Source organism: Aegilops tauschii, unplaced genomic scaffold, assembly GCF_002575655.3.
Source record: "Aegilops tauschii subsp. strangulata cultivar AL8/78 unplaced genomic scaffold, Aet v6.0 ptg000076l_subseq_5457420:6198992_obj, whole genome shotgun sequence".
Lineage (NCBI taxonomy): Eukaryota > Viridiplantae > Streptophyta > Magnoliopsida > Poales > Poaceae > Aegilops > Aegilops tauschii.
This window is the reverse complement of record NW_027332479.1, coordinates 211,552-237,370: the sequence shown is the minus strand read 5'-3', so window position 1 is coordinate 237,370 and position 25,819 is coordinate 211,552. Positions and strand designations below refer to the sequence as shown.

Below are 25,819 nucleotides of genomic sequence, written 5' to 3'. Positions count from 1 at the left end.
GTCATGCATATCACGAAGAACGTGTGCGAGAGTCTGCTTGGTACCCTGCTCAACATGCCAGAGAGGACCAAAGATGGGCCGAAAGCAAGGGCAGACTTGAAATCAATGGGCATCAGGCAGGAGCTTCACGCTATATATGATGATGATGATGAGGCAAAGCAGGACACGGAAAGTCGTCGCAAAGGCAAAAAGGCCAAGAAGACCGGAAATGACTACCCTCCCGCATGCTTCACTCTAAGTCAGGAGGAGATCGAGTAGTTTTTCACCTGCCTCGTAGGAGTAAAACTTCCTTACGGTTACGCGGGGAAGATAAGCAGATACCTAGACCTAGCGAAGCTGAAGTTCAGTGGGATGAAGTCTCATGACTGTCACATGCTGATGACGCAGATACTTCCAGTTGCAATCCGTGGGATCATGGACGCGCACGTCCGTGAAACGCTATTTGGCCTATGCAACTTTTTCGACGTCATCTCTCGGAAGTCTGTTGGCGTGAGGCAACTCAGAAGGCTACAGGAAGAGATCGTGGTGATACTATGCGAGCTTGAGATGTACTTCCCGCCCGCATTCTTCGACGTTATGGTGCATCTGCTAGTCCATATCGTGGACGATATCATCCAACTCGGGCCGACGTTCCTGCACAGCATGATGCCGTTCGAAAGGATGAATGGTGTCATCAAAGGATACGTTCGCAACATGTCACGTCCAGAGGGAAGCATAGCCAGGGGCTTTCTGACCGAAGAGTGCATCTCCTACTGCACGAATTATCTAGGCATCGAGAACCCCGTTGGTCTGCCCGTCAACAGGCACCTCGGCAGGCTCGCTGGATGGGGTCACCGTGAGGGTCGCCGCGAAATGCATGTCGACTTCGAGGGTCGACTCGCCGACTTTGAAAGAGCAAACGTAGTCGCGCTACAACACATAGACGTGGTCGATCCTTGGGTGGTAGAGCACAAAACCTTTATTAAGAAGACGTACAATGACCGAGGCCAACAGAGGACGGACGGAGATATACTCAAAGAGCACAACTCATGTTTCACGCGTTGGTTCAAGCAGAAGCTTCTGTCGTACCCTTTACATGAGGATTCTTCCGCGGAAGAACAACTCATATTCGCCTTGTCAGAGGGCGCCGAGCACAACCTGATGACCTATGAGGCGTACGATATCAACGGCTACACATTCTACACCGAGGCCAAGGACATGAAGAGCGATGGTTATCAGAACTCCGGGGTAACGATGGAATCCTACACCGGTAACGACAAGGACAGATACTACGGAAGGATCGAGGAGATCTGGGAGCTGAGCTACGCTTGAGAGAAGGTCCCGATGTTCCGTGTCAGATGGGCCAAGAGCGTCCTAAAAGAAGACCGGTATTTCACCACCATGGTTATTCCCGAAGCCAAATCCAAGACCGCAGGCGCAAACGTCACCGCGGAAAATGAGCCATGGGTACTGGCTTCCCAAGTGGACCAATGCTTCTTCATTACCGACCCGTCAAAGCCCAGTCGTGTTGTCGTGAGGAGAGGCAAAAGGAAGATCATCGGAATGGATGGAGTAGCCAATGAGCAAGACTTCGACAAGTACGGTGACCCGAGAATCGAACATGACGACGATGATGAAGTAGCAGCATACACCACAAGAAAGGACCACCCTACCTAAAGGACGTCCGTTCCACAGAAGAACTCCATTTGCGAAAAAGAAGGGCAAGAAGATTGTGAACAGATAGCTAGCTAAGATCGATTGTATTTAAATCATAGCCTTCATTTCTCGATTGTATTTCATGGGCACTTTTTGAACTATCATGAATATTTTTAAATTTCATGGACACTCGATCTCGATCCCCCTCCATCTCGATCGCTATCCCACCTCGCCAGATCCGGTCCCCCTCGCCGCCGAGCACCCCCCGGTCCACCGGCCCCCCGCACCCCGCGCACCCTCCCCCGCTCCACCGGCATTACTGTTTGATGATATTTTTTAAATAATTATTACTGTCTTATAAAAAAATATTACTGTTATGATTTAAACAAGTTTGAACATATTTAAACACAAATAAATATCAAACAGCATTTTAAATGCATAAAAAAATTGTGGAGCCTGGGAATTGAACCCAGGACCTCCTGGTGTGAGAACTGGCTGCTGACCAGTCAAGCTAGTAGAGGGAACTTGGTGTGGACCAGGTCAGGTGGAAGATAACCTGTTGGCTCGAGCAGAAATAAAAAAAATACTAATGGCGCACCAGGGTGAGGTGCGCCATTAGTATGGATGTACTTATGGCGCACCGAGGGGTGGTGCGCCATTAGTATTGTGCCCTCGCCCGGCCCTCGATCCCCTTCCCCTCTCCTATCCCCGGCCCAAACCTATCCCCTCTCTCTCCCTCGCCCTCGCCCTCGATCCCCTTCCCCTCTCCTCTCCCGACGCCGCTGCCCCGCCGCCTCGACGCCGCCCCGTCGTCCTCGTCTCCGCCCCGACGCCCCGACGCCGCGACGCCGTTCTCTCCTCTCCCGACGCCGCTGCCCCGCCGCCTCGACGCAGCCCCGTCGTCCTCGTCTCCGCCCCGACGCCCCGACGCCGCCCTCTCCTCTCCCGCCGCCGCCGCCCCGCCGCCCCGTCGTCCTCGTCTCCGCCCCGACGCCCCGACGCCGCGACGCCGCCCTCTCCTCTCCCGACGCCGCTGCCCCGCCGCCTCGACGCCGCCCCGTCGTCCTCGTCTCCGCCGCGACGCCCCGACGCCGCGACGCCGCCCTCTCCTCTCCCGACGCCGCCGCCCCGCCGCCCCGTCGTCCTCGTCTCCTCGGCGCCGCGCCCATGGCCAGCCCCGTCGACAAGTTCGCGCTCCTCCCCGCCTTCCTCCAGGTACCCCGCCACCCGGCCTACTCTACAGCATTCTATACTCTGTGATCTTTTTACTACTCCTGTTCTATCTGATGCCTCATGATGTTCCAATAAGACATATATCTTGAAAGCTTAATTTTTACTATTTCAAATGTCTTTCTTTATACTTAATAGTTATACAATTTATAATCTACGTGGAGTTGATTGTAGTGTTGGCATGTATTTCTGTATTAAATTTAAACGTGTAGTCAGCAGTATATTGACGGCCTACTGAAAAATTGCAATTTTTTTGGCTCTAGATTGATGGTACACAAATAATTTTTAACTGGCAGTGATTACTATTATATCCTGCGTGTATTCATATGTCACAGATTTAACATGCATTCTTAAACTATATCTAAGTTATTTTTCTTTTTGATTTACACAAACCCGGAGAGTATGATTTTGCTTACTAGAAACTATAAGATTTGGACAATTTTGTTATAAATTGATCGGAGTTTGGAAATTGTTTTAAATACCTGGGATAATACTTATGCTATTGTACAGCTAAAATAGTTAATCCGCAACATCGTTGAGAGTTTTTTTTACGAACTATACTCCTGTGTGCGTGCATTTGTTCGTTCCTGAATTTAATAGGGTATCTTTTAGCATATTTTGAGTCACTGATTCATGGTTTTTGTGCATAAATTTCAAGAAATTAGCTGAAAATTTTATTTTGTTCTCAGTGTGCCCTAATTTGGAGTAATTCTGGCACCAGCCTTAGATTATAACAAATTGTTAGGTGATGGGGATTAAGATTAAATTATTTTGTGTCTTGAACACCGTTAAAAAAACTACAGCCTTAGATGACACGAAAGAATCAGTAATCTTGACATCTGAACTTGCCCTATACGTCCCTTAAATTGAAACCAGTAAAGAGTAACCAAAAGTACAAACTGATAAGTAGATAAAGAGTAGGGTAGAAAAGAATGAAATTATCAAGTCAAATAGCAATTGAAACAAGCAAACTGACCCAGCACCAAATAAGATAGTTTCAAATACTATCCAAGGGACTTAGGAACAGCAGAATCAGCATAGCAATTCAAGAAAAAGGAAGAACAGAAGACAAGAATAAGTGCAGCTGCAGTACTATTTCTCAAACAACAGAACTGGTTGACATACTGCAAAACCAACAAAATGTTAAGAAATAGGTAAAATATAAACTTGCAAAACAGTCCTTTGTATCCACCAGAACATGATTTTACCGAAAGAACTAATATCATAACCGAACTATCAACATATATTTTATCTATACATGGATGCCAGTGAGCAAGAATAAAAATTCTCAAAAAGGAAAAGATCAGTTCAAATTTTGTTGAGGAAACGATCATTTGTACTCAGAAGTAGCTCTATTTAGCAAGAGGCTCGGAGTTGGCCCATTTATAGAAGGTGGTATGGTATTTTCGCAACAAGAGGTTATAAGAAGTAAATGCAGGTGTATGACAATATTGTGATTTTCCACGTATGGGCTTCTATAAGCATTAATATGATCATCAGCAGAAAGCAAATTTGAGGCCAGTTAGCAGTTGCTGTGCTGGACAACAGTAGACAAAATATTGACAACTGGCCAACTTGAATGTACATCACTGCCAACAGTAACCATAACCCATACCACAAAAACAAGTGATGGTATCTGATCTCGGTACACCACTAAATGAGCCTTATTCGTCATCTCCATCAACCGCACTTACCGCCAATCCCAAAAAAAAGAATAACAGGGAGAAGCCAATTGTCAAAGAACCAAATATGACCAGAAACCACACAAGAATCGGTGAAAGCAGAAAGAATCACTACATCGGGACCAAATCATTATCTGGCGACACAAAAACAGGGACATGCATAAGAAAATGGCTCAGATATACCCCCATCTGGACACCATAACTGAACTTCTGGTAGAATGACCATGAACATATTATATTTGTGGACGGAGGGAGTAATATTTAGCCGCTAAACTGGTTACTTGCTGTCACACAAGCCATCCTAGTTTAGCCAGAAGGAGAAGGAGCCAAGTCATCTGCAGCAGTACTAGTTGAGATCATATCCAGCACATAGTATGGTGAGATCAACACTTAAAATTCCATTGTGCTGCAATAGTCTGAATCATGTTACATAAGTGTTGGGTTCACAAAGCTCTGTTACTATGTGTTCTAGTCATGTACAGCAGTTTGACATTCCTCAAAATTTTAAGTGTTGATAGAATGACCGTGGGCGCCATTTATTTTGCGTGTCCAGTGGCTGTGGCTGCCTAATGATGACAGACTAAGTTTCTGATTTATTTTGTTATAGAAGTGTAGATTCATTGGTAGCAATTGTTTTCAGTGTCTCATGTTGCTTGTAGTGTTTTGTCCAAAATGTTGAATGATACTGCTTGGAGATGCATATATTGTTTCACCTCTTCACATGCCAATGTATTTTCCATGTTGTGATGGAGGCCTTTTTTTCCTTGTCCACCCGAGAGGCCCTTGAGTTTGCCGGAATGTCGATTAACTTCCGTTCCGGCAAATTCGGGTACTCCATATGTCCTATTTTCAGCAAAGGTCATGCTGAAATTTTCCGTTAATTTTAGCATGACTTTGCTAAAAATAGGACATATGGGGTACTTGTGACTAATGCATGGGCCGGGGTATCTTAGTAGTTAATTAAGTAGGATCAAGTGCCCCGGCGTACTTGTGACTAATGCATGGCTTTTAGGGTGCCTCGGTGTCGATAAAAACCGAGATGATGAAAGCTTAGGCTTTTAGGGTGCCTCGGCGTCGAAAAACCCTCAATGATAAAAGCTTAGCTTTTAGGATGCCTCGGTGTCGACAAACCCTAAATGATGAGACCATGATCTTGTTCCTTGACAATAACCAAGTTTTTGACCAAACTTTGTTCCTATTTAGAGAGAAACATGGCCAACAACGATGAGGCCGGGGGTTCGAGCGTCAAGCCATTCTGGAAGCTGTCCCAGGAGATGGAGGAACAACCTCACTTGTATGAGGACGCCGCCTTCCCCACCGATCCTGAGACCACTGATGGTACCGCCGAGGATGACCCCACTGATGGTGCCGCCGAGGATGCCACCACTGATGATGGCGGCGCACGCACAGATGGCAGCCAACCGAAGAGGCAACGGAAGGACCGGCGCCCGACCGTGCTCCGCACCCTCAAGGAGGAAGTTACTGAAGTGGACTCCGACGGGAATCCAACGGCGCCCGAACGAATAGTCAAGGGGTACTCGCTTCAGCTCGGGTGCATTCTCCGGAGCACCGTCTCGATCAACACCGAGAACCTGAGGCATCCTGACCGAGGGAATTTGCGCAACCTCCTCTTCACGAAGCTGCATGAACGATACAAGTTCCCCGCTGAATTTGAAAACACAAGCCTCAAAGGGAATAAAGTGAACAATGCTGCCCTCACGAAGATGAGCAAGGCCCTGTCTACTTGGAAAAGCAATGTGAAGAGAATGATCGAGAAAGGTGAGAGTTATGAGAAGATCAAGGAGAAAAATCCTTCGATCACCGAAGATGACTACAACGACTTCAAGATCAATTGCTCGAGCACCGCAAACTCCGAATCAAGTAAGTGGGGGAAAGAAATGCGGGAGCTGAACTTAGGGGAACACACACTCGGTCCCGGCGGTTACAGAGTGGCGGAGCCTATATGGGACAAGGAGGAGGCGGACCGTGCCGAGCAAGGCCTACCGCCCCTCTTCGATAAATACGGTGACAAGCAGACCAGGAACTTTGTCAGGGCCCGGTACAAGAAGGACCGAAAAAGAAAGGAGCTTACCACGGATCCGTGGACCAGGGCGCTTGAGCTTGTTCTGGTAATGAATACACCCCCTCGTAATTAGCTCCATATGGTTGCATTCTAATTAATGAAGCCAAATTTCTAAATGGTTCACATTCCTTCCGCAGGCGACTGAAAGCAGTAGCGCGGGGTCGACTAAGAGCAACCCTTGGGACACCACTCTAAATAGGGCGTTGAATGTAATGAAGAACAAGGATAAGCTCAGTAAGCCGACGTCAGCTGGTCGTGTGGCCGGCAAAGGCTTGTCGACAAAATGGTCGTCATACTATGACACTGCTGGGCGAAAGGAGAAAAAGACCAGCTCGGAAAGCCAGGCGCGCGAGGTTCAAGAACTCAGGGCACAGGTGGCGCGGATTCTGGAGATTGTCCAAGAGCAAGTGCAACAACAACTCGGAGCGACGATCACCACCATTGTGCCTACCTTGATCCAGGGGATTAGTGCGTGGATTGCGGGCGGCCAACAGGGGCCGCCCCCGATTCCTAGCTTCACGGCCAGCAACTCGCAGAACGCGATGGCGGGGCCATTGGTGTCTCCGGCGGAGCCGGCATTGGTGTCTCCGACGCCGGCACGGGAGCTTAATGCACCCGGGTGTACGCCGGCCGGCACCTCTGCAGCAAGCGGCCCCTCCGTCAACTGCACGCCCGCCGTTGGCGGTGCCTCGACATTAGCCGAGCTCGACGCCATCATCACCGTAACTAATTAAGCCTCTCTCGGCCGAGGACTTCATCTCCTTGCCTTTGACTGGGCATCCCTAACGCCCTACATGTTTTCACAGGGCGCCGCCGACGTTCCGTGCACTCTCCTGCACTTCGTGAACAACGAGTTGGTCGATGTCGCCAAGGGCAAAATCGTTCAACCGGGCAACCCCTTGTTCCACGGTACCCAGATGCCACCCAACTTGTTTAGGGTTCAACTGGTTCGGGTGCTGCCAGGCTGCGACGAGGTGTTACCTCCGATTCGACCCATCGGGGCCGACGATGATGACGTGATGAACCTCAGCGCCTGCCTGAGCTGGCCCTTGCTTTGGCCGAAGAGCCAGATTTGTTTGAGGGCGGGGGACACCACCCCAAAGACAACACCGCCAGTCGTGCCGGCGCCAAGTCGGCCCCATGGCAAGACCGCCGCAACGGTGCCGGACATCCCTATGCCACTGGATCCAAACATGCATATGGCACAGGATCAGAACGACGACGATGACGATACATTTGCCAACGTCGATCAGTACTTTGCCGATCATGGGGACGGTGGCGACTTCATGGGGCCTCCTTCTCAAGAACCCAACCCAACAAAAGACGTGTGCGATCTAGCTGGTACCGCGGAAAAGCCAAGTTGCAACAGGCGTCGTCTGCAGTTCAGCTCTCAGGAGACGCCTCCAGCTGCCGACTTCACCGAGCCTCAGATAGGCGAGGTGCGAAATATGATCAGCCCCAACACACTCAAGAAGGCGGCCTGTGAGCAGAACTCGGTCCCATTACAGGAGATCAAGAAGAAGGCACACAAAAGAAAGACTAACAAGGGTGCGGGCCAGCCGGCACCGAGTACGATCCGTGCTCAGGACGGGCCACCTTCAACTGCGGATATCTCGAGGAGGGTGCATGTGGCGGGTAGGCCGATGCTACCGAGAAATATGCTCGATGCTGCAACCGGTGCTATGCGGAGTCTGCATGACAGTGTTCTTTCTTTGGAGAAGCGGCGTCTCTGAGAGAAGGATGTGGCATACCCGGTTTTCGCGGCCAAGGTGCCAGAGGGCAAGGGCTTTGTGGATAACTCCATCGGGGGTACGATCGTCCTGCGGTTTGATGACATCCACGCTATGTTGAACCTTCATCCGCTGCACTACACCTTCGTTCGGCTATTTTCGCTGAGTATGGAGATGCGGATCATTCGCGACAAGACCCCGGACATCGTGATAGTCGACCCCTTCTACATGCGTGCCAAGATCTTGGGCAGCGCTGGGGACCGGCAAGTCGCGAGTTCTTACCTCGAAGGCGTCATTCTGGCAAACCAAGATAAGGACAACTTCCTCGTGCCTTACTTTCCTGAGTAAGTCCTCCCCTCAACCGCCCCGTAACATATGAATTCTTAGATTTCGATCGTTTTTCTTTTAACATTCCGTGTTTTCTGCAGTGACACACATTGCACGCTCATCCTCCTAAGCCCCAAATATTCCATGGCCACGTATTTCGACCCGGACCGTCAGTCGAACGTAGACTACACAAATGTCAAGAAGGTTCTTGATGATGTTCTCCCCGGCTACGTCAAATCTGGAGGCACCTTCACCAGGCCTATTCGTAAGTACGGCAAGCACGTGTTCTCCCACAATACGATGTTCTGCTGCGTCAAGCAGCCGCCTGGCGGTCAGAAGGGTGCCTACTACGCCATCCATCACATGCGGGCGATCGTACGGGACCATCATCAACTACTGCTACCGAGTAGACTCAAAGATTGGGCCGCGAGCGTGTCGGCAATCCAGGACGCGGACATCAGACAAGAATTCTTTCGCATCCAGTCGGAGTTTGCGGAAATCATCCATCAAGATGTCCTTCGTACCTCGGGGCAGTTCTACCTCAGAAATCAACCGTCCAACAGTGACATCGACACAATCCTACAAATGCAGGCTGACAACGCCCGTTGTTTCATGACTCCCACGATAGACGGCGGCTTCATCCATGCTCCGGTCCCTTGAGTCGAGTCGAAAGCAGTGATGCTGTGTCTAGTTCTGAAACATCGATTGGCTCATGTTGTAATTAAACTTTAATGAACTTGTAGTATGTCTCTTTGGTTTTGAGAGTCCTTCAACTTAGATGTAATCGATGCTATTAATGTCTTGCTTTTCTCTTCCGATCGTTCTGTTGCATACTTATATATTGCTTATGTATTGTCTGTGAATTGGTACTAACGTTTCGTTTGGCTACTGCATAGCGATGCCGTGGTATGTCGTGTACAAGGGTAAGGTTCCCGGAGTCTACGACGACTGGGAGGAGTGTCGGAGACAGGTTCACCGATTCAGCGGTAACAGTTACAAAGGGTACGCCACTAGGGCCGAGGCCGAATCTAGATACGCCCGCTATCTAGCGGGAGAGGGGAGGGAGCGTTGGAGGAACCGGATGAAGACGAGTTTCATCGTGATGATGCTCATCGTGATGACCGCAGCTCTCTTCTATGTGATGGTAGTTTAGATGATCGATATCGACTTGTAATGTGAAGACAAACTCGCGGTCTCGAGACTTGTAATATAATGTTCTATCTTTGTTCGGTCTTTTCAATTCGGAGACTAATATGATGAATTGTATTCGGAGACTAAAATGATGAATTGTATTCAGAGACTAATCTTCTATTGTATTCGATGAATCTGTTGTTGATGTGTGCTGTCTATATTTTGTCCAATTATACATTTTGTAACCTGTGCAAAAAACAGAAAATTAAAAAATAAAAAAAACCTAATATTCATACTAATGGCGCATCACATCATAGTGCGCCATTAGTATGCCAGAGGATACTAATGGCGCACTGTTTAGTGATGCGCCATTAGTAACTTCGGCATACTAATGGCGCACTGTTTAGTGATGCGCCATTAGTATGCCGAAGTTACTAATGGCGCATCCAGTTGTTGTGCGCCATTAGTATGCCAAAGCACCTGGGTATAGATGGCCCCCTGGGAGGCATACTAATGGCGCACTGTTGTATATACTAATGGCGCATCTGGGGTGCGCCATTAGTATACCAGATACTAATGGCGCACCAGTGGTGCGCCATTAGTAAAATATACTAATGGCGTGCTACTAATGGCGCACCACTAATGCGCCATTAATGGCCAAATTAGGTGCGCCATTAGTAGGCCTTTTCCTAGTAGTGGTTGGTGGAGCAACATGGGGCCCACGAGGGTGGAGGGCGCGCCTGGGGGGTAGGCGCGCCCCCCTACCTCGTGGCTTCCTGGAAGCATCCTTGACGTAGGGTCCAAGTCTCCTGGATCATGTTCGTTCCGAAAATCACGTTCCCGAAGGTTTCATTCCGTTTGGACTCCGTTTGATATTCTTTTTCAGCGAAACTCTGAAATAGGCAAAAAACAGCAATTCTGGGCTTGGCCTCCGGTTAATAGGTTAGTCCCAAAAATAATATAAAAGTGAATAATAAAGCCCAATAATGTCCAAAACAGAAGATAATATAGCATGGAGCAATCAAAAATTATAGATACGTTGGAGACGTATCAAGCTTCCCCAAGATTAATTCCTGCTCGTCCTCGAGTAGGTAAATGATAAAAACAGAATTTTTGATGCGGAACACTACTTGGCATAATTTCAATGTAATTATTCTTAATTGTGGTATGAATATTCAGATCCAAAAGATTCAAGATAAAAGTTCATATTGACATAAAAATAATAATACTTCAAGCATACTAACTAAGCAATTATGTCCTCTCAAAATAACATGGCCAAAGAAAGTTCATCCCTACAAAATCATATAGTTTAGTCCTGCTCCATTTTCGTCACACAAGAATGCTCTCATCATGCACAACCACAATGACAAGCCAAGCAATTGTTTCATACTTTAGTAATCTCAAACTTTTTCAACCTTCACGCAATACATGAGCATGAGCCATGGACATAGCACTATGGGTGGAATAGAATATGATGATGGGGGTTATGTGGAGAAGACAAAAAAGGAGAAAGTCGCACATCAACGAGGCTAATCAATGAGCTATGGAGATGCCCATCGATTGATGTTAATGCAAGGAGTAGGGATTGCCATGCAACGGATGCACTAGAGCTATAAATATATGAAAGCTCAACAGAAGAAACTAAGTGGGTGTGCATCCAACTTGCTTGCTCACGAAGACCTAGGGCACTTGAGGAGGCCCATTGTTGGAATATACAAGCCAAGTTCTATAATGAAAAATCCCCACTTAGTATATGAAAGTGACAAAACAAGAGACTCTCTATCATGAAGATTATGATGCTACTTTGAAGCACAAGTGTGGTAAAAGGATAGTAACATTGTCCCTTCTCTCTTTTTCTCTCATTTTTTTTGGGCCTTCTCTTTTTTTATCGCCTTTCTCTTTTTTTATTCCTCACTTGGGACAATGCTCTAGAAAATGATGATCATCACACTTCTATTTATTTACAACTCAATGATTACAATTCGATACTAGAACAAAGTATGACTCCATATGAATGCCTCCGGCGGTGTACCGGGATATGCTATGAACCAAGAATGACATGTATGAAAGAATTATGAATGGTGGCTTTGCCAGAAATACTAGGTCAACTACATGATCATGCAAAGCAATATGACAATGATGAACGTGTCATGATAAACGGGATGGTGGAAAGTTGCATGGCAATATATCTCGGAATGGCTATGGAAATGCCATAATAGGTAGGTATGGTGGCTGATTTGAGGAAGATTTAAGGAGGTTTATGTGTGAAAGAGCGTATCATATCACAGGGTTTGGATGCACCGGTGAAGTTTGCACCAACTCTCAATGTGAGAAAGGGCAATGCACGGTACCGAAGAGGCTAGCAATGGTGGAAAGGTGAGAGTGCGTATAATCCATGGACTCAACATTAGTCATAAAGAACTCACATACTTATTGCAAAAATCTACAAGTCATCAAAAACCAAGCACTACGCGCATGCTCCTAGGGGGATAGATTGGTAGGAAAAGACCATCGCTCGTCCCCGACCGCCACTCATAAGGAGGACAATCAAAGAACACCTCATATTTCAAATTTGTTACATAACGTTTACCATACGTGCATGCTAAGGGACTTGCAAACTTCAACACAAGTATTTCTCAAATTCACAACTACTCAACTAGCACAACTTTAATATTACTACCTCCATGTCTCAAAACAATCATCAAGCATCAAACTTCTCTTAGTATTCAACACACTCATAAGAAAGTTTTTACTAATCTTGAATACATAGCATATTAGGATTTTTAAGCAAATTACCATGCTATTTAAGAGTCTCAAAATAATCTAAGTGAAGCATGAGAGATCAATTGTTTCTATAAAACAAATCCACCACCGTGCTCTAAAAGATATAAGTGAAGTACTAGAGCAAAAACTATATAACTGAAAAGATATAAGTGAAGCACATAGAGTATTCTAATAATTTCCGAATCATGTGTGTCTCTCTCAAAAGGTGTGTACAGCAAGGATGATTGTGGTAAACTAAAAAGCAAAGACTCAAATCATACAAGACGCTCCAAGCAAAACACATATCATGCGGTGAATAAAAATATAGCTCCAAGTAAAGTTACCGATGGAAGTAGACGAAAGAGGGGATGCCTTCCTGGGCATCCCCAAGCTTTGGATTTTTGGTGTCCATAGATTATCTTTGGGGTGCCATGGGCATCCCCAAGCTGAGGCTCTTGCCACTCGTTGTTCCATAATCCATCAAATCTTTCACCCAAAACTTGAAAACTTCACAACACAAAACTTAGCAGAAAATCTCGTGAGCTCCGTTAGCGAAAGAAAACAAAAGACCACTTCAAGGTAGTGTAATGAACTCATTCTTTATTTATATTGGTGTTAAACCTACTATATTCCAACTTCTCTATGGTTTATAAACTATTTTACTAGCCATAGATTCATCAAAATAAGCAAACAACACACGAAAAACAGAATCTGTCAAAACCAGAACAGTCTGTAGCTAACTTCTGGAACTCCAAAAAATCAGCCAAAATAGGAAGACCTAGAAAATTTGTTTATTGATCAGCATCAATTGGAATCAATATTTTATCACGTTTTGGTGATTTCTAACAATTATTTTCGTGAACAGAAATTTTCTGGCATTTTCTGCAAGATCAAATAACTATCATCCAAGAAGATCCTGTAGGTTTAACTTGGCACAAACACTAATTAAAATATAAAAACACATCTAAACAGAGGCTAGATCAAATATTTATTCCTAAACAGAAGCAAAAAGCAAAAAACTAAAAATAAAATTGGGTTGCCTCCCAACAAGCGCTATCGTTTAACGCCCCTAGCTAGGCATAAAAGCAAGGATAGATCTAGGTATTGCCATATTTAGTGGGCAATTCTTCAATAAGACATCTATCATCCTTTAGAGTTTCTTTATTTTTATTAATTATCAAACTTTTAGGAACAAGATCGAAAAATTCATTTGTAGCAAATGGTTCCTTAATGATAGCAAAAAGATTGGGATGAATACTTATAGATTTAAGATCCGCAGTTTCTTTACTAGAGGATTCACCCTTATTTTTAGGAAGATACATAAGCTTGGCAATTTTAGTTGGAGGACTTGGAGTATTCTTTACGGAAGAAAAAGCGGTTCCCAAGTTAGTAATGATACCCTCAAGTTTATCGATTCTAGTGGAATCTTGATTTATTCTTTCATTAACTATGGGTTCCTTCTCCTTCATATTTTTCAAAGTGACTCCTACCTTAGATCCATATTGGGTAATTTGGTTGTGGATCTTTTTATCCAGATTTTCAATTAACTCTACGGTAGCAACTTTATTTTCAATAATTTCAAGTCTTTGCATTACATGCTCCAAAGTTAACATAGTTCCATTAACCAAGAGAGGTGGTGAGCCAAATAAATCTATCATAGCATTATAAGAGTCAAAAGTATGGCTACCCAAGAAATTCCCTCCAGCAATGGTATCAACAATATATCTATACCAAGGATTAGCGCCTACATAAAAATTGCGGAGAAGAATGGAAGTAGATTGCTTCCTGGTAGATCTATTTTGAGCATTGCAAATTCTATACCAAGCGTCTTTTAGATTTTCTCCCTCCCTTTGTTTAAAATTGAGAACTTCATTTTCGGGAGACAACGGAGACGATAAAGTACTAGCCATGACGACAAGGCAAGCAAAAGAAAAAGAGGCGAACAAAAAATAGAGGGCGAATAAAATGGCAAGGGTGAAGTGGGGGAGAGGAAACCGAGAGGCAAATGGCAAATAATGTAATGCGGGAGATAAGGGTTTGTGATGGGTACTTGGTATGTTGACTTCACGTAGACCTCCCCGGCAACGGCGCCAGAAATCCTTCTTCCTACCTCTTGAGCACTGCGTTGGTTTTCCCTTGAAGAGGAAAGGGTGATGCAGCAAAGTAGCGTAAGTATTTCCCTCAGTTTCTGAGAACCAAGGTATCAATCCAGTAGGAGGCTACACGCAAGTCCCTCGCACCTACACAAACAAATAAATCCTCGCAACCAACGCGATAAGGGTTGTCAATCCCTACACGGTCACTTACGAGAGTGAGATCTGATAGATATGATAGGATAATATTTTTGGTATTTTTGTGATAAAGATGCAAAGTAAAGAAAGTAAATAAAAACGGCAAAGAAATAGCTAAGTGTTGGAAGATTAATATGATGGAAAATAGACCCGGGGGCCATAGGTTTCACTAGTGGCTTCTCTCAAGAGCATAAGTATTTTACGGTGGGTGAACAAATTACTGTTGAGCAATTGACAGAATTGAGCATAGTTATGAGAATATCTAGGTATGATCATGTATATAGGCATCATGTCCGAGACAAGTAGACCGACTCCTGCCTGCATCTACTACTATTACTCCACACATCGACCGCTATCCAGCATGCATCTAGAGTATTAAGTTCATAAGAACAGAGTAACGCTTTAAGCAAGATGACATGATGTAGAGGGATAAATTCATGCAATATGATAAAAACCCCATCTTGTTATCCTCGATGGCAACAATACAATACGTGCCTTGATGCCCCTACTGTCACTGGGAAAGGACACCGCAAGATTGAACCCAAAGCTAAGCACTTCTCCCATTGCAAGAAAGATCAATCTAGTAGGCCAAACCAAACTGATAATTCGAAGAGACTTGCAAAGATAACCAATCATACATAAAAGAATTCAGAAGATTCAAATATTGTTCATAGATAAACTTGATCATAAACCCACAATTCATCGGTCTCAACAAACACACCGCAAAAGAAGATTACATCGAATAGATCTCCACAAGAGAGGGGGAGAACATTGTATTGAGATCCAAAGAGAGAGAAGAAGCCATCTAGCTAATAACTATGGACCCGAAGGTCTGAGGTAAACTACTCACACTTCATCGGAGAGGCTATGGTGTTGATGTAGAAGCCCTCCGTGATCGATGCCCCCTCCGACGGAGCTCCGGAACAGGCCCCAAGATGGGATCTCGTGGGTACAGAAGGTTGCGGCGGTGGAATTAGGTTTTTGGCTCCGTATCTGATCATTTGGGGGTACGTAGGTATATATAGGCGGAAGGAGTACATTAGTGGAGCAACATGGGGCCCACGAGGGTGGAGGGCGCGCCTGGGGGGGTAGGCGCGCCCCCCTACCTCGTGGCTTCCTAGAAGCTTCCTTGACGTAGGGTCCAAGTCTCCTGGATCATGTTCGTTCCGAAAATCACGTTCCCGAAGGTTTCATTCCGTTTGGACTCCGTTTGATATTCTTTTTCTGCGAAACTCTGAAATAGGCAAAAAACAGCAATTCTGGGCTGGGCTTCCGGTTAATAGGTTACTCCCAAAAATAATATAAAAGTGAATAATAATGCCCAATAATGTCCAAAACAGAAGATAATATAGCATGGAGCAAACAAAAATTAGATACGTTGGAGACGTATCACAGCGCGGGATCGAGGCAAACCCAGACAAAATCAAGGCTATTGAGCAGATTGAGGCGCCCAAGCGGATCAAGGATGTGCGTCGGCTCACCGGCTGCGTCGCCGCCATGGACCAATTCATCTCCAAGTCCGCCGAGCGCGCCCTTCCTTTCTTCAAAATCTTGAAGAAGGCAGGCCCAATAGAGTGGACCCCAGAAGCCGAGGCAACATTGCAGGATCTAAAGAAATACCTTTCCTCCACACCAATACTGGTTGCGCCTAAACCACAAGAGCCGTTGCTGCTATATCTGGCGGCGACGAATCAAGTGGTCAGCGCCGCACTGGTGGCACAGAGGGAGGTCGACGAGGAGGCAGTGACGGCGGCAGAACCAGCGGATGGCAAGCCAAAGATTCCCCCGATAGGGCCTGGTGCCGGCAAGGCGCGGCCCCCGGCAGAGTCTGATACCACCAAGGCAGTGCCCGCGCAGTCGAGTAAGGTGGTGCAGAAGAAGAAGATGATGCAGCACCCGGTCTACTTTGTCAGCTCCCTCTTGCAGGGGGCTAGGTCGAGGTATTCCGGTGTGCAAAAATTGCTCTTCGGCCTCCTTATGGCCTCGAGGAAGCTGCGTCATTACTTCCAAGCCCACGAGATCACTGTCGTCACCCGCCTCCCGTTGCAACGGATACTGCATAACCCAGATGCAACCGGAAGGATTGTGGAATGGGCCTTGGAGTTATCAAGTTTCGGTTTGAAGTTTGAAAGTACCTCGACAATCCAGAGCAGAGTCTTGGCGGAGTTCATTGCAGAATGGACCTCAACGCCTGACGAAGAAATCCAGGAGACCACTCTCCCCGACAAGGAAGCAGACCGCGACTGGATCATGTATTTTGATGGGGCTTTCTCGCTGCAAGGCGCCGGTGCCGGTGTGCTGCTCGTCGCGCCCACCGGAGAGCACCTCAAGTACGTGATCCAGATGCACTTCCCCAGGGAGATGTCCACCAACAACACTGCTGAGTACGAGGGATTGCTCGCCGGTCTCAGGATCGCGGCAGACCTCGGGGTTAAGAAGCTCATCGTCAGGGGTGACTCGCAGCTTGTTGTTAGGCAGGTCAACAAGGATTACCAGAGCCAATTGATGGAGGCCTACATAGATGAGGTAAGGAAGCTGGAGGAACGCTTTGAGGGTATCCAAGCGAAGCACGTCCCCCGAATGGAGAACGACATCGCCGATTACCTGTCAAAGCGTGCTGCATTCAAGCTACCTGTGGAACCAGGTACCTTTTTGCTCCGGTTAACTCAACCATCCGTCGAGCCATCAACGGGGCAGAACAAGTGGAGGATGTCAGGTCCCAGCAAGTACTTTCCTACCGAGCCCCCTGGGGCTGCCGGCAAGGGTGCTGCCGCGGACGCTGGGCCTGCCCAAGAGCAACTGGCTCCGGCAGGGCGTCGAGCCCTGGCCGTAGAGACAGCCGCTCCCATGGCGGAAGAGATGCCTTTGGTCCTTGTCGTCGAGCCCCAGGCTCCGGCATCGGCGCAGCATACCGTCCAATTCCTCCAAACAGGGGAGCTTCCTGAGGAGAAGGAAGAAGCAGAAAAAGTAGCCCGTCGGTCCGCCCTGTACCAGTTCGTCGATGACGTCCTGTACAGGAGAAGGCCGAACGGTGTGAAACTGAAGTGCATCCCCGGGAGGAAGGACTGGAGCTGTTGGCAGAGATACATGGAGGCATATGTGGCTCCCACATAGGGTTAAGGGCCCTTGCCAGAAAGGCGTTCTGGCAAGGTCTCTTCTGGCCCACCGCCCTCCAGGATGCAACGGCACTAGTAACCAAGTGTGAAGCGTGTCAGTTCCATTCAAAGAAGCTTCATCAACCAGCTCAAGCCCTTCAAACAATCCCTCTCTCCTGGCCATTCTCGATCTGGGGGCTCGATATACTGGGCCCTTTCCCCTGCGCTGTCGGGGGCTTTGAGTACTTGTACGTTGCAATCGACAAGTTCACAAAGTGGCCGGAAGTGGAAGCAGTGAGAAAGGTGACTGCTCAGTCAGCCGTCAAGGTCTTCAAGGGACTGGTCTGCCGTTTTGGTGTGCCAAACAGAGTCATCACCGATAACGACACGCAGTTCACAAGCCACACCTTCATGCAATACATTCAAGACCTTGGTAGCAAGGTCTGTTTTGCTTCCGTGGCACACCCACGGAGCAACGGCCATGCGGAGAGGGCAAATGCTGAAGGGTTGTGAGGCCTAAGAACGAAGACCTTTGACAAGCAGCACAAGAGTGGAAGGCGCTGGATTGATGAGTTGTTGGCGGTTCTTTGGTCGATCAGGACGACGCCAAATCGAGCCACCAGCCAGACACCTTTTGCCCTGGTATACGGGGCAGAAGTAGTTCTACCCACAGAACTCATATACGGGTCACCTCGAGTGCTCGCTTATGATGAGCTTGAGCAAGAGCAGTTGCGCCAAGATGACGCGATGCTCCTTGAGGAAGATCGTCTTTGGCCGGCTGTGAGAGTAGCACGCTACCAGCAAGCCTTGCGCCGCTACCATAGCCGCAAGGTTCATGCCCGAAGCTTTGAGGAAGGCGACCTTGTTCTTCGGCGCGTTCAGTCGGCCAAGAATTCCAACAAGTTGATGCCAAAGTGGGAAGGCCCTTATCGGGTAATGCGAGTCACCAGGCCCGGCACAGTCCGCCTGGAGACCGAAGATGCTGTCCCAGTGAGCAACTCCTAGAACATCGAGCATCTTCGCAAGTTTTACCCGTAAGGCGCGGCTTGCCGGGCCTCCCGGAAGCCACCTTTTGTACAAGCTTTGCCGGCAAGGCATGTGACCCTTTGTACAAAGCCAGGCGCAGACCCTGAGCATAAATAAATGAAGCGCTGGCGCCCTAAGTTATAGCATGCATGCTAGGTCGAGTCTCTTCCTTGGTTAGGGTTGATAGTGCTTAGCGACGACTAACCCCTAGCCTAGAAGTCGAGTGCGCGTCTATCTGTCTCTTTTCTGTCCTTCTTTGGTTCGCATGGCACATGAGCACTTCTGCCGAGCTACTTGGAAGAAAGGAAACGGACTGACGTCCCGACCCCGGCAAACCAGAGTGCCGGGGGCTGCAAGCACAAGGATCCAACCGCGGCAAGACAAGGTTGTTGGGGGCTGCAGATCCAGATAAATCTTTCATCCTCTATCATGCATTTCGGAACGGAACTGGGATATGTGAAACCTCGTTTTATTTTTAGGCCACCGTGCTTCCCTTTTTCTATACCCAAGGATTATCTCCTGGGCCCGGATTTGGTTGTAGTCGCGGTGGCAAGGAAGTAGAACGAGGAGCCTAAGCCCGCTTCATCCCTGCCTCCGCCAAGGGTGCGAGAATGGTCGAGCGAAGTGGGGGGATGGCAAGGCCTGTTGCCGGGTGAAAACGTTTATCTTAAATTGTAACAAGGATTCGCTCCTTGTCGCGGGGTCTACCCACGAACCAAAAACCCGGCAAACACCCCTTTTTCATTAAAAACATCCCACATAGGTACAGTCTGTACGGAATGAAAAACTTGAACAACGGGGATTACAAGCTTTAAATTTAACAAGGCCTGAAGGCTTACAGATTAAAAAAGACATAAGATGCCCGTGATCCCTTTCTTGTCCCTCTCCTCAGGAGGCAGGTCAAGGAGGCAAAAGGGCAAAAGGGGCGCCTAGGCGAGCTACGAGCAGCAGAAAGCACAAAGAGAAGACCTCGGTGGCCGCCCACGAGTGGGCCGGTGATGACGGTGCCGGGAAAGGAGCTGGAAGACGAGGCGGCAGGACTGGCAATACGCGATGAAGGCGTCGGTGCCCGCGTACTCCGAGTTGACGACCTTGCCGCCCGCCCTCTTCCTCTTCCGCAGCCTCCCGACGCCAGCCGCCCAAGGAGACGGCCCCGAGAAGTTCAAGGAGCTGGCCCCACCCCCAGATAAACTCTGCCGGAGGAGCGGCCAGGTGCAGATGCTGCTGCTGCCGCACCCGCCCAGGCGCGGGGCGTCCGACGCCTAGGCGGACTCGTCCCCGTCATCTGCCCCGCTGTCCTCCTCGTCACTTTCGCTCGAGGAAGAGCTTCCATCGTCGGAATCTCCATCGGAGGAGCTCTCCACGCAGCACTTCAGGCGAGTCCCGAAGTCTCTGAAGACCTTGATGGAGAGCAGACCGTCCTCCCTTAATTTGAAGTAGAGGACGAGCCCCGCCGTCAGGCTGTGTATGCGAGCAAACGTCTTCCATCCGCGACGGAGGTACCTGGCCCGAGGAGTCGGGAAGTCAACGTCGGCCCGCGTGCCCCCATTCCCACAGCCCCTCATGTGCAATCTGAGGGATTGGGGCTGGTCACGCTCCATCTCCCAAGCAAACGGGGCGGGAAGACGAAGACGGCGACGCGGAGGCCGGCGCAGCCTGATGAAGAACTCGCGGGGCTGGTCTCCGACATGGCCTTCCATCGGAAAAGGCATCATTGGCGGGGGCGAAGCCGGCGCGCCGCCCCGTCCTCCCTTCCCCGAGCACTATGACCTCTGCCCTGGCCTCGCCCACGGCCTCGCCCCCTCCCCCTTCCCCTCGCGGCCGGCTCCACCACCGCAGGCTGAGGAGGGGGAGGGACGCGCTGTCGAGCAGCGACCCTTGCCGCCACCGACGAAGGACCGGGATTCCCTTTCTCCATGGCGAGTGAAAGGAAGAAGCGGAAGCAAGAGGAGATAGATGACAGAAGAGTACGGGATGCCATCCCCCTTCCCCCTCCTTATAAAAGGGCGGGGTCGGGGCTCGGCTGTCCCGCTCGACCAATCCAGCCACCAGAGGCGCAGGGAATCGGGACCGACCCGCTGCCCCAACCAGCGACGGCCCGGTTTCCCGCCTCCATCGCCTGCCACCCCAAGCGTATGGAGGACGCGTGGCGAACATGTAGAATCGAGGGGACGGTGAGGCAACCTCTCCCAACCCCTTGATCATGGGGTGTGGACGCCTTGAAGGCCGCGACCCGGCCCCGCGCGGTAAATGAGCCGCGCCTCCACGCCTCCCTCTTTTTATGGGGAAGGCGCGAGCCGCCTCTTTACTATGATATGACGCATGCATGCGGGAACTGCCCCATGCATGTTGCCCACGTCACGCGCACCCCTCCACGCCGCGCCACGCCGCGCGCGGGGTCGTGGGAAGCGAAGCGCGTGAAAAGTTTTTCCGCGGTAAAAACTGCCCCGCCTGCCCGCGCACCGTTTTGGGCCTGGCCCAAGAACGCGTCGCGCTTATGTGTGTCCCAGGCCCGGGGGCTCCTGTCGGTGTACAAAAGGAGGTGCACACTTTTGTACCCCTTTACCTATGCACGGGCAGTCGGAGCCGCGCCCACGGTCACACCAAGCAGAACAGGGAAGGTGAGCCAAGGTAAGACCGAAGCCCAAGATAACCAGAGCAACGCCAAGGCCAAGACCACAAAGGGCGGAGGGACGAAGCAGGTTCCCCCGACAAGACCCTTGCCGGGGCAGCCTCAGCAGCCCCGGCAAGACCCTTGCCGGGGCAGCTCGCCCCACACCAACAAAGCGAGCCACCCTTGAGCCCACGGTCTCCAACATCACATTGGGCCAGGGCTAGGGAGGCACCTCCATGGTGGCATGCAGATCTTTGTGAAGACAAGGAACACCCAAGATCAGATGAGGATTAGAAGATGACGATCCTCGGCAAGATCCTTGTCGAGGAAAGCCACGAGACCCCCGGCAAGATCCTTGCCGGGGACGACAGCGCGCCATGGCAAGACCCTTGCCGGGCCACCCGGCAAGGCCCTCGCCAAAGACGCCAGCAGGGCCACTGCCAGGCCCGCACCAACCAAGTCTCCACCGCCGTTCACATGCAGCTGCCAACCCGACCAGCTGGGCAGGCACCTGCGTGGAAACATGCAGCTTCCAGCCAACTCATCAAGCGCCCGCGTGGAGGCATGCAGATCTTCGTGAAGACCCTACCACCGCGCCACATCAGCTGCCTGCCTGCCTACATGGCGCCGCACGCATCACTGGCCAGGGCGCGTGTCGAAGCGAGGAGGAGCGGCGACGGACGGGACGGGCCTTGCCCCCGTCCCCGATAAAGTTAGGGGACACCTCAGCGGCGCATTAAATTCGTCTTGTCATGTAATACGAGCGATAAGCTCATAGCACTGTGCGCCTTTCCACCTCCTGTATGCCACTGTGGCAGCCCCTTTCGCCTATAAAAGGAGACCCATGGCATACTGGAGAAGGATTCGGCTCTTTGGAACCACGCACTCACCACAGCTAGTTTGAGAGCTCAAGAACTCTCTGAAATACACCCACCAAAGCAGGACTAGGGTTTTACGCATCCTCGCGGCCCGAACTTGGGTAAACGATCCTGGTGCTGGTTACTAATCCTGCTCTTCTTGCAACCCGCGCCCCGGCAACCGTAGTAGGGATTCTTGTGATCCCATAGGTGTCGTTCCACACCGACAAGTAAGACGCATGTGGGCAAGGAAACGGGCCCATCCATCTCCTCCAATCGGCGACATATTGTGTCCTTTCTCGACCTCCATAGTGTACGGCCCCCCAGGAGCCTCAAATGTCAGAGTGTCTCCTGTCAGCTTGTTGAATTTCAACCTCACATTGCATGGGACGATCTGTGTAAAAAAAGCACAATGACACAATGCAGTAATGCCAACACTAAAAATAAAATAGTAGTTACATTTCATCTAATTTCTTACCGCTGCATGATGAAAACTCGGCTGGAAGTAGATGTCAAACAGCTTGCCAGTTGCAAGGCTGCTGGCGCACCTTGACTTGCACAGTCGACATAGTGGTGGTGGTGGTGGTGGCGCCATTTTCCTAAAGCAATATGAGCAAAGGATTAAAGACTCACTTCATAGGAAAGAAAAACAGTAGCATGTGATATTTTTTGTTCTTCCGCGAGAAGCAATTTTATGGACAAAGCATTTCGGTGGCACCTATTGCCGAAAAAACTTTACACAAATATCTACCAAATAAGGGTACCACCTACCAAGACATTTCATCTCATTTGGCCCCTATTGCCTAAGATAATTGATTAAAAAAACAAGTGGCAAATTTAACTAAATTGGCACCTACATTTTGCCAACTTATTACAAAAAAAACAAAAGCATCTACCTATCCATGTACAGAAAAAATAACAATAAAATGGTGCATACTAAATCAACTAAATCAACTAGCCTACTAAATCCACTAGCATACTAAATCAACTAAATCAAAATTTTCTAAATGAACTAAATCAACTAGCCTACTAAATCAACTAAATCAACTAGCCTACTAAATCAACTAAATCAAAATGTTCTAAATCAACTAGCATACTAAATCAACTAAATCAAAATGTTCTAAATCAACTAAATCAACTAGCCTACTAAATCAAAATGTAGCAGGGAGGAGGGGTTGTGGATGGAGGAGGGAGGAGGGAGAAGGAGGGGCGACTCGAGGAGGGAGAAGAGAGTAGGACGGAGGAGGAAAACGGAGCGAGGAGGGGCCAGCCAGCGGCGAGTGGAGGGAGGACGGAGGAGGAAGGCGGAGCGAGGAGGGGCCGGCCAGCGGCGACTAGAGGGAGGACGGAGGAGGAGGCCGATACCGAGTCCAGCGAGGAGGAGGAGGTGGCGGCGGCGCAGATTGGAGGAGGGGCGACGGGGGAGGACCGGCGTGGGGGGTTGAGGGGGAGATCGAGTGAGTGTGAGTGTGAGTGGATCGGATAGATCGGAGGGGGGAGATGGAATGGCTTAGCAGTAGCGCGCTATAGCAGAAGGCGCTACTGCTAAACGACCTAGAAGTAGCGCCTTTCACAAAGAGCGCGCTACTGCTATGTGTCAGCATGTAAAAATAGACATAAAACATACATTGATCATCAATGATCTTTTTGTGTACAATCTGATTTGTCAATATGAGTCCTCGCCAGTTTAGGAACTGGTGAAGACTCATATTGCGGCCACTAATTCTACACATAGAGTTCAATGAAGACCAAGTGGTTGTCAAAGTTTGAGAACTAACATATTTAAGGTGGTACAAACTCTCTTCACGGAGCGAGGTGGGACTATTTTTTTTAGTAAACTAAGTCGTAGCGGTTATTGTGTAAATGCGCTACTGCTATGGTCTGTAGCAGTAGCGCTCTTCATATTAGCGCGCTGCTGCTAGAACTAGCCTCGCGGCGGCGGCGTGGCAATTATAGCAGTAGCGCGTCTTAGAGAGGGCGCGCTATTGATACATTTATTTTAGCAGCGAGTTTTGTGCGCGCGCTACTGCTAGTTAGCAGCAGCGCCTTATTTTAAAGCGCGCAGCTGGTAAGATTCTGTGTATAGGCTTTTCCCTAGTAGTGTCAACCGCGTTACTTAACGCTTCCGCTTTCGGTCTACGAGGGTACGTGGACACACTCTCCCGCTCGTTGTTATGCATCACATAGATAGATCTTGCGTGATCGTAGGTAAAAAATTTGAAATACTGCATTCCCCAACAATATCCATACCTCTACCACTGGCGGTGTGGATCTGGTCGTTGCCGTGATAAGTCTCGCGAAGGGCAAGTTGCTCTAGCTCATTGGTGACGTGGTCCGTAGCACCAGAGTCGACATACCAGACACCATCCCCTCCTTGCTCACGCATAGCAGCTGCAACCAAACGAGCATCCAGGACATAATTTTCATCAAACCTATGCCAGCAATCAATGATCATGTGGCCGGCCTTCTTGCAGAGTTGACAACGAGGGCGGCCACGTGATGAAGAGTTGCGGCGGCCATTGTTGGAGTTGAAGCCGCGACCCCCGTTGTTGTTGCCGTAGCCGCCACCCTTGTTGTTGTTGCCATAGCCGCCACCAGAGCGGGCACCATCGCCTGAAGAAGCGCCACGTCTGCGGCAACCACCACGGTTGGCGCCCTGGTGACCACAGCCACGGCCGCGACCCCGTGAAGCGGAGTAAGAAGAAGATTGTCGTAGATCACCGCCATGGAGGAGGGTGAGGCGGGCATCAAAGCTGAGCAGCTGGCTATGCAGCTCCGGAACCCTGATGGTTTCCACCCGTGCAGCAAGGGCAGAGACGGCTGGATTATAATCCATGTCGAGTCCAGCAAGGATCTTGGAGACGATCTCCGGATCAGAGAGCGCCGCAGCGGTGCACGCGACTTCATCGGTGAGGCTCTTGATTTTGCCAAGGTACTCTGCCATTGCCATGTTACCTTTTTTTGGTTGGTGAGCTCGATGCGGGTGTTGATCGCCTGCGCTTGGCTCTGGGCAGCGAACATGTCGTTGATGGCGCGCCACACCTCGGCCGGCGTCTAAAGCGTGGCGACCTGTGAAAGGATCTCGCGGGAAAAGGAACCCATCAAGTATCCTTGAAGTTGTTGCTGCTGTGCATACCAGAGAGTTCGTGCAATGTTGACGACTTGCTCTTCTTTGCCGTCCTTGGTGATGGTGAGAGTGGCAGGTGGTGGCGGGCTCTTCTCGTCGAGGTAGTGCTCCATCTGTGCACCCTTGATCTGAGGCAGCACGATGGCCTTCCATAGCAGGAAGTTCCCCCTCGTCAGCTTCTCCTGTGGTGGCAATCCGAGGAAGGTATGGGTGGCTGTGGATGAGGAG

The 25,819-nt window shown here is 49.3% G+C and overlaps 1 protein-coding gene across 1 annotated transcript in view; it reads right to left on the bottom strand.

Moving 5' to 3' along the window:
* LOC141028343 (uncharacterized) overlaps positions 1-25,414 on the bottom strand; it is a 41,906-nt gene extending 16,492 nt beyond the window's left edge. The window contains exon 1 of the mRNA XM_073506083.1: positions 24,715-25,414. Coding sequence (XP_073362184.1) covers positions 24,715-25,414 — 700 coding nt within the window. The remainder of the gene's footprint in view (positions 1-24,714) is intronic.
* Between the last annotated feature and the right edge of the window lie 405 nt (positions 25,415-25,819).